The following is a 16777-nucleotide window of genomic DNA, read 5'->3' as shown; positions in this document are numbered from 1 at the left end:
CCATTTCCCTACAAATACTGATTTCTTTCAGTTCCTCCCTATGTTCTCCAACATCTCTGGGAGGTTATTTGTGTCCTCCTTTTGTGAAGACAGAACCAAAATATGCATTTAATTGGTCTGCCATTTCTTTGTTCCCCATTATAATTTCCCCTGCTTCTGACTGCAAGGGACCTACACTTGATTTCACTAATCTTTTTCTCTTCACATATCTATAATAAAAGCTCTTAGTCAGTTTTTATGTTCCCTGGAAGCTTACTTTCATATTCTATTTTCCCCCTCTTAATTAATCCCTTTGTCCTCCTTTGTTGAATCCTAAACTGCTCCCAATCCTCAGGGTTACCGCTTTTTCTGGCCAATTTATATGCCCTCTCCTTGGATCTTATGCTATCCCTAATTTCCCTTGTTAGCCACGGTTGAGTCACCCTTTTTTATTCTTATCCCAAACTGGGATGAACAACTTCTGTAGTTCATCCATGCTGTCTTTGAATGTTTGCCTATCCACCGTCAACCCTCTGAGTGACATTCCCCAATCAATCCTACCCAATTTGCGCCTCATACCATCGTAGTTTCCTTTATTTAAATTCAGGATCTAGTCTCCGAGTCAACTACTTCACTCTCCATCCTAATGAAGAATTCTATCATATTATGATCGCTCTGACCCAAGGGGTCTCGTACAACAAGATTGCTAATTAATCTTCTCTCATTACATAATACCCAGTCTAAGATGGCCTGATCTCTGGTTGGTTCCTCGACATATTGTTCCAGAAAACCATCCCGTAAACATTCTAGGAATTCCTCCTCCACAGTATTTTTACTAATTTGGTTAGCCCAATCTATATGTAAATTAAAGTCACCCATGATGACTGCTGTACCCATACTGCATGCTTCTCTAATTTCCCTTTTAATGCCATCCCCAACCTCTATTACTGTTTGGAGGTCTATATACCACTCCCACTAATGTTTTCTGCCCCTTGATATTTCTCAGTTCTACCCATACAGATTCCGCATCATCTGAGTTCATATCCTTCCTTTCAATTGTGTTAATCCCCTCTTTAACCAGCAATGCTACCCCACCTCCCTTTCTTTTTTGCCTATCCTTCTTAAATATTGAATACCCCTGGATGTTGAGTTCCCAGCCTTGGCCACCCTGGAGCCATGTTTCTGTAATCCCAATCAAATCATATTCGTTTACTTCTAATGCTCCTTGCATTAAGACACAAAGCCTTCAGACTTGTTTTTTTAATGCTCTTAGACCTATTAGAATTATTATTTACTGTGATCATGTTTGATTTAAACCGTTGAGTTCTTTGCCTTCTAATTTTGTTTTTCTCCTTCCTGTCTTTTGCTTTTTTCCTTGTTTCCCTTTCCTCTGTCTCCCTGCTCAGGTTCCCAACCCCCTGCCACTTTAGTTTAAACCCTCCCCAACAGCACTAGCAAACACTCCCCCTAGGACATCGGTCCCGGCCCTGCCCAGGTGCAAACCGTCCTGTTTGTACTGGTCCCACCTCTCCCAGAACCGGTTCCAATGTCCAAGGAATTTGAATCCCTCCCCCTTGCACCATTCTTCTAGCCACTTATTCATTTGAAATATCCTCCTATTTCTACTCTGACTAGCACGCGGCACTAGTAGCAATCCTGAGATTACTACCTTTGAGGTGCTGTTTTTTAATTTACCTCCTAACTCCCTATATTCTGCTTTTAGGACCTCATCCCGTTTTTTACCTATATCGTTGGTGCCTATGTGCACCACGACAACTGGCTGTTCGCCCTCCCCCTCCAAAATGTTCTGCAGCCGCTCCGAGATGTCCTTGACCCTTGCACCAGGGAGGCAACACACCATCCTGGAGTCTCGATTGTGGCTGCAAAAACGCCTATCTATTCCCCTTGCAATTGAGTCCCCTATCACTATAGCTCTTCCACTCTTTTTCCTCCCAGCCTGTGTAGCAGAGCCACCCATGGTGCCAGGAAGTTGGCGGCTGCTGCTGCCTTTCCCTGATGAGTCACCCCCCCCCCCCCCCCCCCCCAACAGTATTCAAAGTGGTATATCTGTTTGAGAGGGGGATGGCCACAGGGGATTCCTGCACTACCTGCCTGCGCCTGTTACTCTGCCTGCTGGTCACCCATTCCCTTCCTGCCTGTACACCCTTTACCTGCGGTGTGATGAACTCGCTAAATGTGATATTCACGACGTCCTCAGCATCGCAAATGCTCCAAAATGAATCCATCCACAGCTCCAGTGCTGCAATGCGGTCTGTCAGTAGCTGCAGCTGGACACACTTCCCGCACACATGGTCATCAGGGACGCAGGAAGCGTCCCTGATTTCCCACATAGAGCAGGAGGAGCATACTACGGGGCTGGGCTGTCCTGCCATGACTTACCCTTAAACAAACGAATCCCACCAATTTCACTTCAATTAAATGATATACTCAAAGGCCCTTGCTTAATAGTAGTCCCCGCTACACAAGAGACCATAGAAACCACAAAATTTAAGTTCAGAAAAAACTGATCACTCGCTGTGAAGATCCTGATATCCATCCTTAATTTGCATTTTACTGATTTGAATCTGTAATTCCTTGCCCTACTCGAGCAAATTATTAAAAATTTTCTGGATTTACTTTTTCCATACTGTTAACTATCTTGTATATCTCCAAGATGTATCCTTTCCAAACTGACGAGCCCAAGTTTATCTAATCTTTGCTCATAACTCGGACTCTTTGGCTGTATAATCCCACATTCTATTAGCATTGATTGCTGCTCTGCATTGGTTGGACTAGTTGAGTGTTAATCTGGTAAGATTTTCAACTTTGGTCTATTCCTATATTCTTCAATATTTTGTGTACTTTAGTGAGGTTTTTTTGTGGACTAAAGCTTAACCTTCTATAATCTTTCTGCCTAGCTCATCTACTTCACACTCAGTCTTGCTTTTTCTAATGCAAAGATGCAGATGCATATCTCTGTATGACTGGATTATAAAACCTTGGCATAACTTCTGTAGATTTCTGCTCTACTGTTTTGGTTGTCCTATTTTCTTTAGTTGTATATCCTAGATTTCTATTAGCTTTTCTAAATTGCTCCAGCTTGGCTCAGTTGGCAGCATTCTTGCCTCTGAGTCAGAAGGTTGTGGCTGAAGCCCTACTTCAGAGCTTGACCACCTGAAACTAGGCTGACACTCCCATGCAGCGCCAAGGGAATGTTGCATTTTTGGAAATGCCATCCTTCTGATATGTTAAGCCAAGGTCTATCTAATTAGGTAAATATTGAAGATCCCATGGTACTATTTGAGGAGGAGCAAAGAGTTCTTTCTGTGACCTGACCCAAGTTCTTCCCTCAATTTTAGTGAACTCATTGTGTGCAACGATTGTTTCATTTCCTTACATAAATGACCACATTTTAAAACCTCGATGCCCTGGGTGCTTTCACTTCCTTCCCCACTTTTCACTCAACATTTCCAGTGTTCGTTAATCTGTTAAGAGAAGTGACTAGCTGGCAAAACTCCCAAGAAAAGGAAAGTAACATTTCTCCCACACCCCCAAAATGATTGCAGCAACAATGATGTAATTTGACTTAGATCTAAGAATTTGGCACTACGACTTGTTCTTGTGTAGCTTTGGTACTCACTTGAAGTTACGGGTGAGTGCGAGTGCAGACTGAACCTATTGGTAAGATGGGTTTCAGTATTTTTGTCCATATAGGTTATATTAGAAACTAAGTAACTCATTAGGTTTCTCTCAAATGTGTTACTAGCCAATGAAATCAGTCAGAGAATACTTTGAACAGTGTATATAAAATGATAGTTAATAAATCTGTATAATTCAGTCATTTGCATTAGAAAGCCATGTTGAACCAATCTATTAATGCACTTATTTTAGGGGAAATTGTTTTTTCCTTATTTGAATACTCTAAGGAATGGGATGAAAATAACAACTTGCATTTAGAAACACACTTTTAATGTAGGAAAATGTCCCAAGGCACTTCAGAGGCGTAATCGGACAAAAATTGATGCTGATCCAAAGAAGACATTGGGTTGGATTTTGCCAGCTGAGACGAGTTGGGGGCGGGACTGCTGCCTTCCGGGTTCTAGTCCCGCCCCCAGCGACGTTTAATGAACCCACGCTATTTTCCCTTGATTGGCCTTGGGAAGCTGTCAAACACTGACAATCTCTGTTCTAAGGTGAGCCCTTGCACAAAGGTTCACCAAGACCCCCCTCATCAGCAGAAAGCAGATGGCTGCTGCATCTGAGAGTGCAGCAGCCATTCTGTCATCTCTGCCGTTGAGATGAGGCACCTCCGGATCCTCAAAGGTTGAAGCCTGCAGAAAGAAGCAAAGGTAAGGAAACTTTTTCCAGCACTTTACACTCCCCTCTCATACTTACCTTTCCACACTTGCAACCATCACTCACCTCTACAGCTGACATTTCAACCCCTCTCACCCCTGCAGACCCACTGCTCGCCTCGCTGATGCTGGCGAGGTTCACCGCTGTCGGGAAGCTGGCAATTGCAGGTGTAACGGGCAGTTAATTGGCTTTAATCCCCTTCCCACCTCGGAGACGGGTCCTTGCGTGACTCGATGACCCGCCTCCTGGGAAGATGGCACGGAGGTGGGTTGGGAGCCTGGTTGGTACCCACTCCCAGTTTCTGCCATTTTCCCGGCAGTCCCACATCCTCGGGGCTGGTAAACATAGACATGGAAACATAGAAGATAGGAGCAGGAGTCGGCCATTCGGCCCCTCGAGCCTGCTCTGCCATTCAATGCGATCATGGCTGATCATCCAAATTCAGTACCCTGTCCCTGCTTTCTCCCCATATCCCTTGATCCCCTTAGCCTTAAATATATCTAACTCCTGCTTGAATATATTTAATGAATTGGCCTCAACTGCCTTCTGTGGTAGAGAATTCCACAGGTTCACCACTCTCTGGGTGAAGAAATTCCTCCTCATCTCAGTCCTAAATGGCTTACCCCTTATCCTTAGACTGTGACCCCTGGTTCTGGACTACCCCGCCATTGGGAACATCCTTCCTGCATCTAGTCTGTCTAGTCCTGTTAGAATTTTACAAGTTTCAATGAGATCCCCTCTCATTCTTCTAAACTCTCACGAATATAAGCCTAATCGACCCAATCTCTCTCCATACATCATTCCTGCCATCCCAGGTATCAGTCTGGTGAATCTTCGCTCCACTCCCTCCATGGCAAGAACATCCTTCCTCAGATAAGGTGACCAAAACTGCACACAATACTCAAGGTGCGGTCTCACCAAGGCCCTGTACAACTGCAGCAAGACATCTTTGCTCCTGTACTCGAACCCTCTCGCTATGAAGGCCAGCATACCATTTGCCGCCTTAATCGCCTGCTGCACCTGCATGCTTAACTTCAGCGACTGGTGCACAAGGACACCCAGGTCTCGTTGCACTTCCCCTTTTCCCAATCTACAGGAAACTTTCGATTTACCGGCACCTAAATAACCGCAAATCTCGGTTAACCGGCAAAATTCAGGAGTAGGTTCAGGTAAGTTTTATTTCTTGCCTTCCTCGATCTGTTGCTGTGCAAGGGTGTGGCTGCAGCTGTTGCTAAGCTACAGATATGCTTGGAACTTGTGGCCATTGTTCTGAACCTGTTGCTAAGCAACAGGGTTTGTTGCTTTATACGGAGCTCTCAGCTCCGGATCTTTTCCGGAATTTTTGATGAACCGGCACCACGTCGGTGCCGGATAAAAAAAGGTTTCCTGTATTGTCGTTCAGATGATAATCTGCCTTCTGTTTTTGCCACCAAAGTGGATAACCTTGCATTTATCCACATTGTACTGCATCTGCCATACATCTGCCTAATCGCCCAACCTGTCCAAATCGTACTGGAGTTTCTCTGCATCCTCCTCACAGCGCACACGCCCACCCAGCTTTGTGTCATCTGCAAACTTGGAGATATTACATCTAGTTCCCGCAGCTAGATCATTAATTAATATATATTGTGAATAACTGGGGTCCTAGCACCGATCCCTGCGGTACCCCACTAGTCACTGCCTTCCACTCGGAAAAAGACCGGTTTATTCCAACTCTTTGCTTCCTGTCTGCCAACCAGTTTTCTATCCAAGTCAGTATCTTACCCCCAATCCCATGTGCTTTTACTTTGCACGCTAGTCACTTATGCGGGACCTTATCGAAAGCCTTCTGAAAGTCCAAATGCACCACATCCACTGGTTCTCCCTTATCTATTCTACCAGTTACATCCTCAAAAAATTCCAGTAGATTAGTCAAGCATGATTTACCTTTTTGTAAATCCATGTTGACTTTGTCCGATCCTGTCACTGTTTTCCAAGTGCTCTGCTATTACATCTTTTATAATGGACTCTAGCATTTTCCCCACTACCGATGTCAGGCTTACCGGTCTATAATTCCCTGTTTTCTCTACCACCTTTTTTAAATAGTGGGGTTACATTAGCTACCCTCCAATCCATGGGAACTGTTCCAGAGTCTATAGAATTTTGGAAGATGACCAGCAATGCATCTGCTATTTCTAGGGCCACTTCCTTAACTACCCTAGGGTGTAGATTATCAGACCCTGGGGATTTATCGGCCTTCAATCCGGTCCATTTCCCTACAAATACTGATTTCATTCAGTTCCTCCCTCTCATTAGACCCTATGTTCCCGACATCTCTTATTTGTATCCTCCTTTTGTGAAGACAGAACCAAAGTATATATTTAATTGGTCTGCCATGTCTTGTTCCCCATTATAAATTCCCCTGATTCTGACTGCAAGGGACTTTACCAATCTTTTTCTCATCACATATCTATAGATAATCCAGCCCATTAAGTGGGGAGACACAAAGCTTGGGTTTGAAGGCAGCTTTAAAGAGGGTGGAGGGGGTTAGATTTGTCTTTCTTGGTGCAGTTAATATGATTACAATGTAAATGTTAAGTGAAATGATTATTTTTACTGCTCCCCCTGCACCCCTCCATGTATTCCAGCTACAAAAATTAGGTATAGCAGTACCTTAATTTCAGGATATTAAATGTTAATATCAAAAAATAAAGCTTTGACATCTATTATAAATTACAGAATCCTGATGATTACAACAACTTGCACTTGTATAGCAACTAATGTAGCAAAATATCCCAAAGGAGAAGGGTGGGACACACAGCAGGGGCAAGGGGGAGGGTTAGGGAAGGTGGTCAGAAGTGGAGTTGAAATGCAGGCTTTGAGGAGGATTGTGGGATGTAGCACGATGTCCTCTGGGTTGCTAGTCCAAAACCATAATTGCTAGGCTACCAGGGCAACTTTTTTTTAAATTTGATGAACATGTTACCAGGGAGGTTGGCATGTGCAGGATGACAGGTGAGTGGAACTTAGTAAGAAATTGGAAATAGGCAGTGAACTTATGAGTTGGAGTTTGCCTGGTGGAGCGCTATAGTCTGAGGAGAGTGTTAGAAGAAATTGAGACTGAAGGTGGTTTCGGGAGAGCGGGTTTGGAGTTGAGTTGTGTGAAATTGATTGGCTAGAATTAGACAGTCTTGGTAATTTTTTTAATCGTTCATGGGATGTGGGCGTCACTGGCAAGGCCAGCATTTATTGCCCATCCCTAGTTGCCCTTGAGAAGGTGGTGGTGAGCCTCCTTCATGAACCGCTGCAGTCGTGTGGTCAAGGTACTCCCACAGTGCTGTTTGGGAGGGAGTGCCAGGATTTTGACCCAGCGACTATGAAGGAACGGCGATATATTTCCCAGTCAGGATGGTGTGTGACTTGGAGGGGAACTTGGAGGTGGTGGTGTTCCCTACTCCTGCTGCCCTTGTCCTTCTAGGCGGTAGAGGTCACGGGTTTGGAAGTTGCTGCCGAAGAAGCCTTGGCGAGTTGCTGCAGTGCATCTTGTAGATGGTACACACTGCAGCCATGATATGCCAGTGGTGGAGGGAGTGAATGTTTACGGTGGTGGATGGGGTGCCAATCAAGCGGGCTGCTTTGCTTTGGATGGTGTCTAGCTTCTTGAGTGTTGTTGGAGCTGCACTCATCCAGGCAAGTGGAGAGTATTCCATCACACTCCTGACTTGTGGCTTGCAGAAGGTGGAAAGCTTTGGGGAGTCAGGAGGTGAGAATACCTAGCCTCTGACCTGCTCTTGTAGCCACAGTATTTGTGTGGCTGGTCCAGTTAAGTCCAGGCTTGCAAGTAAGGTTTGAAACTCTCCTCCGGTCATGCAGACCCTGAGATGAAGTTTCATTGGGTTTACCCTGTGAGCATCCGGGTAAGGGGATGGAATTTTGGGGGTGGGGAGGGGGGTGCGATGAGCAGTTTCTGATGGAGACCAAGCAGGATGACTTTGGTCTTTCTGATGTTTAGTTGGAGAAAGTTCATTCTCCCCAGTTAATTAATATTGGGCAGCATAGCAACAACTGGAGTTAAGGAAAATGAATAGATAAAGTTGGCTGTCCTCTGCATATGTGAAAGCTGACCTCATGCTAATGAATATTTGATAAAGATGTCAGCCTTGGCTCAGACGCAGCATTCTTGCCTCTGGGTCAGAAAGTTGTGGGTTCAAGTCCCACTCCAGAGACTTGAGCACATAATCCAGGTTGACACTCCAGTGCATTACTTGGGGAGTGATGTCTTTTGGAAATGTCTGCTCTCCTGGGTCCCATGGCAATTTTTGAAGAACAACAGAGGAGTTCTTGGTTTCCTGGTCGATATTGATCCCTCAACCAACATCACTTAACAGATTATCTAGTCATTTATCTCCATTTTCGTTTTGTGGGACCTTCCTGTGTGAAGATTGAGTGTTTCCTACATTACAAAAAGTGACACACTTAAAGTACATCATTGGCTATAAAGTGCTTTGGGATGTCATGAGGTTGTGAAAGGTGCTACATAAATGCAAGCTCATTGACCCTACAACTACCAGGAACAGTCTGCTATCTACCCTGTCCCTTCCATTCATACAGCTATCATGTCGCCCTGTAATCTGCATAAGCCTCAAGTTATCAAATAAAATCAGAAGTGTTAGAAATGCTCAGGTCCAGCAGCATCTGTGGAGAGAGGATGGTAGGGTTAACGTTTCAGGTTGTCCAAACCGGGAGATGTTACAAATGAACAACTGATGAGGAACACAGCCAGAAAAAAGGTGAGTGGTGGAAAAGAAGAGGTCTGTGATTAGGTGTAGGATGGCAGAAGTGATAATGGTGTGACCAAAGGAGGCAATAATGACAGAAATTAGAGAAATAAAAGATGTATCCAAGACCCAGAGAATATACGAATGGTTCCAGCACAATAGTAGAGGGTGAGGGAAGCGTGGAAAATCTCGCAAAACAGAAAGAAAGACTTGCATTTATATAGTGCCTTTCACAACCACCGGATGTCTCAAAGTGCTTTACAGCCAATGAAGTATTTTTGAAGTGGAGTCACTGTTGTAATGTAGGAAATGCTCCCATGGTCTGGAAGCGTGGCAGAAGGAAAAGGCATGTGACACCAGAGGTGCAGACCGCCCTGCCGGCCATATACCGGGGATTCCCCATCCTAATTATCAGCCACAACCTCCCTCATTCCTGGAAGCGCTAGTCCACTCATCCTTGGCATTAAACATTACATTACCAGCACCTGCTGTCAGAGCTGTGGTTAAGGTCTAATGTCAATTTTTCAATTCTTTGTCTTCTTTGAAATAGTCCAAGGTGGGTGAAGGGATATGGCAACAGGGCAGGGAAATGTTATCAGAATATTTGCTCATATGGAGTGTAAATGCTGACCTGGATTGTTTGGACCAAATGAACGGTTTCCATGTTGTAACTTCTGTGTAGTTCTAGGGAATAAGGGATCATGTGTTGTAATGTGGAGTGCATGAGGCCTGAACTCAACCATAACATCACTAGAGAAAGTGGGAATTAAAAAAAAAAAAATGCTTGATTTGGGCACATTCCTAGTTCTGGGTAGCAAATGTTTTTACAGCCAAGTGGCTTCAGAGGGTTTGGAATCGCGTGTAAGCCAGACGGGTTAGGGGTGGCAAGTTTTCCACTTGAAAGACATTATTGAACCAGTTGAGTTTTTGTAATAATCTGGCAACTTTCATGTTCAGCTTCTGGTGATCTGCAGAGAGAGAGAAACAGAGTTAACGTTTCAGGTCGATGACCTTTTGTCAGAACTGGATAAAGTTAGAGATGTAACAGATACTTAAGCAAGTGTAGGGGCAGGGAAAGGGAGGAGGGGAGGAAAGAACAAAGGGAAAGTCTGATAGGATGGAAAGCAGGAGAGATTGAAAGACAAAAGGGATGATTGTGCAAAGCAAAAGGAGATGGTGATGGGACAAGTTAAGAAACAAAAGATGGCTCTAGATGAGGTGTAAATGGCTGCAGCAGAATTATCAACAGCTGCCATGAGAGAAGAGGAAAAAAAAACAAGGGCCAAGGTTATAGTCTGAAATTGTTGAACTCTAATTTGAGTCCAGAAGGCTGTGAAGTGCCTAATTGAAAGATGAGGTGCTGTTCTTCGAGCTTGCGTTGAGCTTTGTTGGAACAGTGCAAGAGGCCGAGGACGAGGATGGAGAGGTCCGAGTGGGAGTGGAGCGGAGAATTAAAGTGACAGGCGACCGGAAGCTCGGGGTCACCCTTATAGACTGAACAGAGGTGTTCCGCAAGGCGGTCACCCAATCTGCATGTGGTCTCCCCAATGTAGAGGAGACCGCATCGTGAGCAGCGAATACAGTATACTAAATTGCAACAAGTACAAGTAAATCGCTGTTTCACCTGGAGCATAACTAATACACTCGCTTACCTGTTACTGCTGTAAGCCTCGGCCTGAAACTGGTTGGCCAAAAATGTTGGAGGCTTTCAAACTAGCGAGAGCTCTTGGGTCCCTCGTTAATTGAGTTTTAATCACCCAAAAGTCCGAGTTGGGAGGCAGAGTTGAAGAAACTGAGACTCTTGTCATAGTGCCATATAATGGTCATAGTGTGCATTACTTGTGCAGCAACAATTTACATAGGAATGTTGACATACAAGTTCCATTTTAAATATTGACCTGAGCGGTTTGAATGTTAAATGTTGACATACAAACATGACTTGATCATGAAGTGAGGTTTGTGTGCAGGAAGTTTGCACTATACACAAGATTTTTAGTAATATAAGTATTAGTCCACTGCTTTACTGGAGCTATGAGAGTGTACCAGGAAGGTTCTGGTTTCATACATGCCTCCATTGTAAATTCCCCTCAAACCTGATGCTGTGGAGAAATTGTGAGCAGAAGCTAAGTGTTTTTCCCCAAAAAGGGCCAGTCACTGTACACAACTACCATGTCCAGTCGTGACTGGCTATAGAAACAGTGTGGACAGAGGCCTGGAATCAGGACTGTAGCTTCTTGCCTTTGCTGGAGATGGTGCATAGCAGAGAATTGGGAGAGGTGGGAAGGAAAAATAAGTTAGAAGGGAATCTTTAACCAAAACTGTGGATTTAAAAAAAGTGCAAATTTATAGATTTGTTGGTTGACTTTACCCCAAGATATTTGCATGTCAAGAAAGTAGTAAATTTAGCAGTTGGGTAGAGGCAACCATGATGGATGTCATGAATAACATGCAGATGTAATCCAACCTTCTTGCTGTATGTTACCCACCCAAGACACTCATCACCAGAAATGTTCAACTTTCTTTCAGGGGAGAAAGGGGGTTGGGCACAGAACTCATTTTAAACTTTGTAGGGCGAGGTGTACAGAGGGACTGTAATTTCACAGAATCTAAGTTTATCTGTGAAAGTGGTTTAAGGTTTGAAGAAAGTGTGTACGGGGATGTACTTTGAGGGTAATCACAGAAATCTTTTTAAAACTTTAGAACCTCTGTGATCCTCGGAGCTCAGTAATCTTATGTAGTGAGTAGTTGAACTGTGCAGACTAAGAAGGTCACACGCATGGGCTGAACTCCGCCAGGATGGCAGTAGCCGTGCCACTGTTAACCTGGGGCAAGGAGGAGAAAATCTTCCAGGATTCTCGTTTCTGCCGAGTGCATGCGTGTGGGTGTTGGGGAAGGTCCGAATTGGACTTGGCTGTGATGCTCCTTCAGTTGGAATAGCATGCTAGCATTTGCTGTGAAGAGTTGCACATTAATAATGACCACTTGAGCAAGATGCTAGAGGGTGCTTGTTGAAATGCTGTACCATAGAAAAGAAGAAAGAAAGACTTGCATTTATATAGCACCTTTCACAACCACCGGACATCTCAGAACGGTTTATAGCCAATGAAGTGCTTTTTGAAGTGTAGTCACTGTTGTAATGTGGGAAACGCGGCAGCCAATTTGCGCATAAGCAAGCTCCCACAAACAGCAATGTGAAAATGACCAGATAATCTGTTTTTGTTATGTTGGTTGAGGAAGAAATATTGGCCAGGACACTGGGGATAACTCCCCTACTCTTCGAAATAGTGCCATGGGATCTTTTACGTCTACCTGAGAGAGCAGACGGGACCTCTGTTTAACGTCTCATCCGAAAGACGGCACCTCTGACAGTGCAGCACTCCCTCAGCACTACACTAGCGTATCAGCCTAGCTTTATGTGCTCCAGTCCCTGGAGAGGGACTTGAACCCACAACCTTCTGATTCGGAGGCGAATGTGCTACCAATTGAGCCACAGCTGACTTGATTGATTGATTTATTTGAGGGGAGGAAAAAGGTGTTTTTTCCTGACTTGTATTTGATGTAGCAAATGGACTTGCAGGATTTTTTGTATATATTAATTGGCTGGAAAATAGTTTCAAAAACATGTTCACATTACCGAGCTTCAGAGTTTTTCATTCTGCACCATGGACAGTAAAATGACCCAGAATTCCAATCCTTGCTGTTATCTCACTCTTCACTTTCAATAAAACCTAATCAGTAAGGATGAGAGATGTCTTCAAGTTGTATGCTGGATTCATATGATCTTTCTAAGTACATGCAATTTTCTCATATTTTTGGTAAATTTATGTGCCCATCAAGGTGAAGAATACCAGTGACGGGCAATGGAACACTTTCTCATTCCAAGCACCCAGCATCTACACCACTGATTATTTTCATTTCTCACACTTGTGGTTTCATGAAGCCCCCACAAGAGGGAGGGGGGGGGTGGGGGGGTGTGGAAAGACCAAATTTTAGTGGTGAATTGGGTCAGTTATGTGCTGGGACCTGTGACCCACAAGGAATTGAGTAGAGCTCGACCAAAATTCATTCTAAATTGGACTCTAATAGCCAGCAGAGAGGCTAATCACTCAGTTAGTCTGGGATAGGTGAGAGCCAGTGTCACACACAGTGAAAGAACCGCATAGCATTCCGTCTCCAGACTGATTTCACTCCAGTGTGGAATTGTTCCTGCCTTTACAGAGAAGAATTGGTCTCCACACCTCCGAGCTTGGATAGGGAAAATTATCCAGAGTCCATGCTTCAGTTAATTATCCAGAAAATAACTGCATGTGTAATGTTTGAAGGATGGGATTGGGTTTGTCTGATGTCTCTGAAATCAAATAGCCTAGCTAGGCTAACCCATTATGAATGGCCACTTCAAAATGATAAAGGGTGTCCAATACCAGTGAAAGTGACATTACAGCAAGGATTCCATGCCTTCAGGGGAGGGGAGGGGAGGGGGGGGGGGGGGAATTGTCAGAGCAAAAGTACCTAGAAAGAAAATTGTTCTCCTTTCTCTCACTCACACTCACACTCCATAATTAGGCAACTGTCCATTTTACTTCCTAAATTGGCCATCCAAGAATGATCGTTGATGCCAACATTGGGAAGAGGATGTTCCAAATGTTCTGTTAATTTGTTAGTGATACTTTTGTAACTGTCATCATATTGTTATTCATGTTGGAGAAACTTGGTAATTTTGTGGGGCACATACTCTAGCACAATTTGTGCCATTTGATGCCATATATAATCTGAATTGAGATTATGTTTCAGGCTTAATCCGGATCTCCTTTTTCTTAAACTCCAGTTCACTATTATGTTCCTTAATCATGGATTCGCATAAAGCATGTCTTGAAAGTGTCTCTCTCTTTATTTCAGGAAATTAAAAAAAAAGAAAAAGAAGTTAATGATGAACTGAAGCCACACTTATTACCAGGTAAAAAATTTCTTCCAAAACATTTTTGAAGTAAACGTTTTTCTCCTGTGTTTGCTGAGGGCAAGGAAGGAGAAAGTCAGCCAGATCATTATCCTGTGATTCCTGTTGAAAAGTGGACTTGAGGATCTGATTGGGTATAGCTGTGATGCCCACCCAGTTGAATAGTCTGGCGGATCATACATGAAAAATGGTTGTCGGCGTGACTAACATGAATTAGTGCCTACAGTAGAGGGCAAGTGGGAAAAAAATGAAAGGCCACTGAGCATGCTGTATTATCTAAGAATATGGGCTTGCTGTTTTCTTTGTGCCAAACTCTTGTCCTTGTGCTCTTTGCTGGGTCAAGAATTTAATCCCGGTTTCCTTTTCAATACTTCAATTTGTCAGTATTACCTACACTGACTGGCAGTCAATTCAATCAAGTGTTCTGAAATTACAATGGTACAGATTTGCTTAAACAAATAATCCTGTTCTCTGCTCCTGAATGTAGCATTCCACTAATGAACCACAGAAGCTAACTTTGGTTCCCCACCATAATTTAAAATCTAGTATTTAACCAGCGTATCTTGTTTTAACTGGTTAAAAATGACAGGTGATCCAAAAATCTAACTAAGTTTAATCTCTTTATTGTAAATCAACATTTGCAAAGAACGGAAACTTAGATTTGGGACAGTCCATCTGCATAATGCATGTTGCTGTATTAAAATTTTAATATTGCTATGAAGAAATTGAATTCCAAACAAAATGTTTGGACCTTTGTCCTATTGGCCACTTATTTCATACCAGATGCGCAGTAGAAAATTTTGGCTTTTAACAAAAGTTGAACCCCTTGGTGCTATTTTGTTGAAACAAAAATTAAAACTAGACATGGTATTTTAACTCCAGCTGGAGCTGCTGTGACTTTTTTAAAGTTGCAATTTAAAGTTTTTTTTTTACAACAGTGGCATCTTTTCTCCATGTCTAATAAGGAAATCAAACTTGGAAACTGCAATAAAATGACTGAACATCTTTCTCATGAAGCTTAAAAGCCCAAACTCTGGGCAATCACTGCGGCATGTGTCGGCCTTGGCTCAGTGGTAGCACTCTTGCCTAAGTCAGGCGGTCTTGAGCACATAATCTAGACTAACATTTCAGTGCAGTAGTGAAGGAGTGCTGTATTGTTGAAGTGCCATCTTTAATGTTCAACTCGGGTCACATTTGCCCTTTTGGGTGGACAACAACAACAACTTCATTTATGTAGCACCTTTTTATCTTGTTAGGGGGGGGAGAAATGTCAAGGTGCTTCTTGGAAGCATAATCAGGAAAAAATGGGTGCCAAGCCAAAGAAGGGATATTGGGGTGACTAAGAGCTTGGTCAAAGAGGTGGGTTTTAAGGAAGGCCTTCATGAAGGAGATGGAAATACAGAGGTGGCAAGGTTTAGGGATGGAATTCCAGACCATAGGGTCCAGATGGTTGAAGGCACAGCCACTATGGTGTGGTGAAAGGACTCTGGTATGCACAAGAGGCCAGAGGCAAAGTATGTAGAGCTGAGGGTTGTCGGGCCAGAGGAGGTTACAGAGGAATTTAAAGGAAATTAAAAGTATGAGAATTTTAATTTTGAGGTGTTGGAGAATTGAGAGCCAATGTAGATCAGTGAGCACAGGGGTAATGGGTGAGCGAAACATAGTGCGGGATAGAATACGAGGAGAAAAGTTTTTTGAATGAGCTGAAGTTTATGGAGGATGGGAGGCTGGCCTGGAGAACATTGGAATTGTTGAGTGTGAAGGTGACAAAGGCATGAATAAGGGTTTCATCAGTAGCTAGGCATGGGTGGAAGTAGGTGCTCTTTGACAGAAGGGGTGTAGGGTTAGAAGATAAATTTGAGGTCAGATAAAACTGAGGTTGCAAACCATCTGGTTAAATCCAAGATAGTGGCCAGGAAGGGACTTGAAATTGGTGGCAAGGGCACAGATTTTCTGGTTACAACCAAAAATGATGACTCGGTCTTCCCAGTGTTTAACTGGAGGAAATTGCGGCTCATCCAGGACTGGATGTCTGACAACACCAAGGCAGTGGAGGGTTTGAGAACAGTGGTGGAGAGGTAGAGCTGGGTGTCGTCAGTGTACATGTGGAACTTGATTTTGTGTCTTCAGTTGATGTTGCCAAAGGGCAGAACGTAGCTGAGGAAGAGGAGGGAGCCAAGGATAGTTCCTTGGGTGGGGGCTCCAGCGGTAACTGCGTGGGGATGGGAAGAGAAGCCATTTCAAGAAAAGCTCTGGCTACAATTGGATTTGAATTGGAGGTAACCTTGTGACGTGGGTCGGTAGTTGGTTGGGCGGTAGGAGACGAGTAGGGATAATGGGATCGTTCTCTGTTTGGGATGTGACGATTGGTGTTCCCCAGAGATCTTTACTGGGGCCTCGGCTTTTCACGTTGAATATCCAAGTCTGCAGATGAAACTAAGTTGGGAGGCACAGTAAGTTGTATGGATGGGAGCAGGAAGTTACAAATGGACATAGACTAAGTGAATGAGCAAAACTGTATCCAATGAAGTTCAGTGTGGGGGAAGTGTGAGGTTGTCCACTTTGGATCTGAGGAAGACAAATTGGAATATTTTTTTAATGGTGAGAGACCAGGAACTGCGGAGGAGCAAAGGGATTTGGGTGTCCAGGTATACACATCACTAAAAACTACTGCACATATAAGAACATAAGAAATAGGAGCGGGAGTAGGCCAATCGGCCCCTCGAGCCTG

At 43.8% G+C, this 16777-nt stretch overlaps 1 protein-coding gene across 3 annotated transcripts in view; it reads left to right on the top strand.

Annotated features, from left to right (window-relative positions):
- The window catches only part of mtmr12 (myotubularin related protein 12), a 115391-nt gene that overhangs the window by 24649 nt on the left and 73965 nt on the right, over positions 1-16777 (top strand). For all 3 annotated transcript variants that reach the window (XM_085973703.1, XM_085973708.1, XM_085973715.1), the window contains exon 2: positions 13989-14046. In XM_085973703.1, the coding sequence (XP_085829829.1) occupies positions 13989-14046 (58 nt within the window). The remainder of the gene's footprint in view (positions 1-13988; positions 14047-16777) is intronic.

The sequence above is a fragment of the Somniosus microcephalus genome, chromosome 2, assembly GCF_052327205.1.
Source record: "Somniosus microcephalus isolate GS21.2 chromosome 2, FLI_Smic_1.0, whole genome shotgun sequence".
Classification (NCBI taxonomy): Eukaryota; Metazoa; Chordata; class Chondrichthyes; order Squaliformes; family Somniosidae; genus Somniosus; species Somniosus microcephalus.
This window is presented reverse-complemented; position numbering and strand designations above follow the sequence as displayed.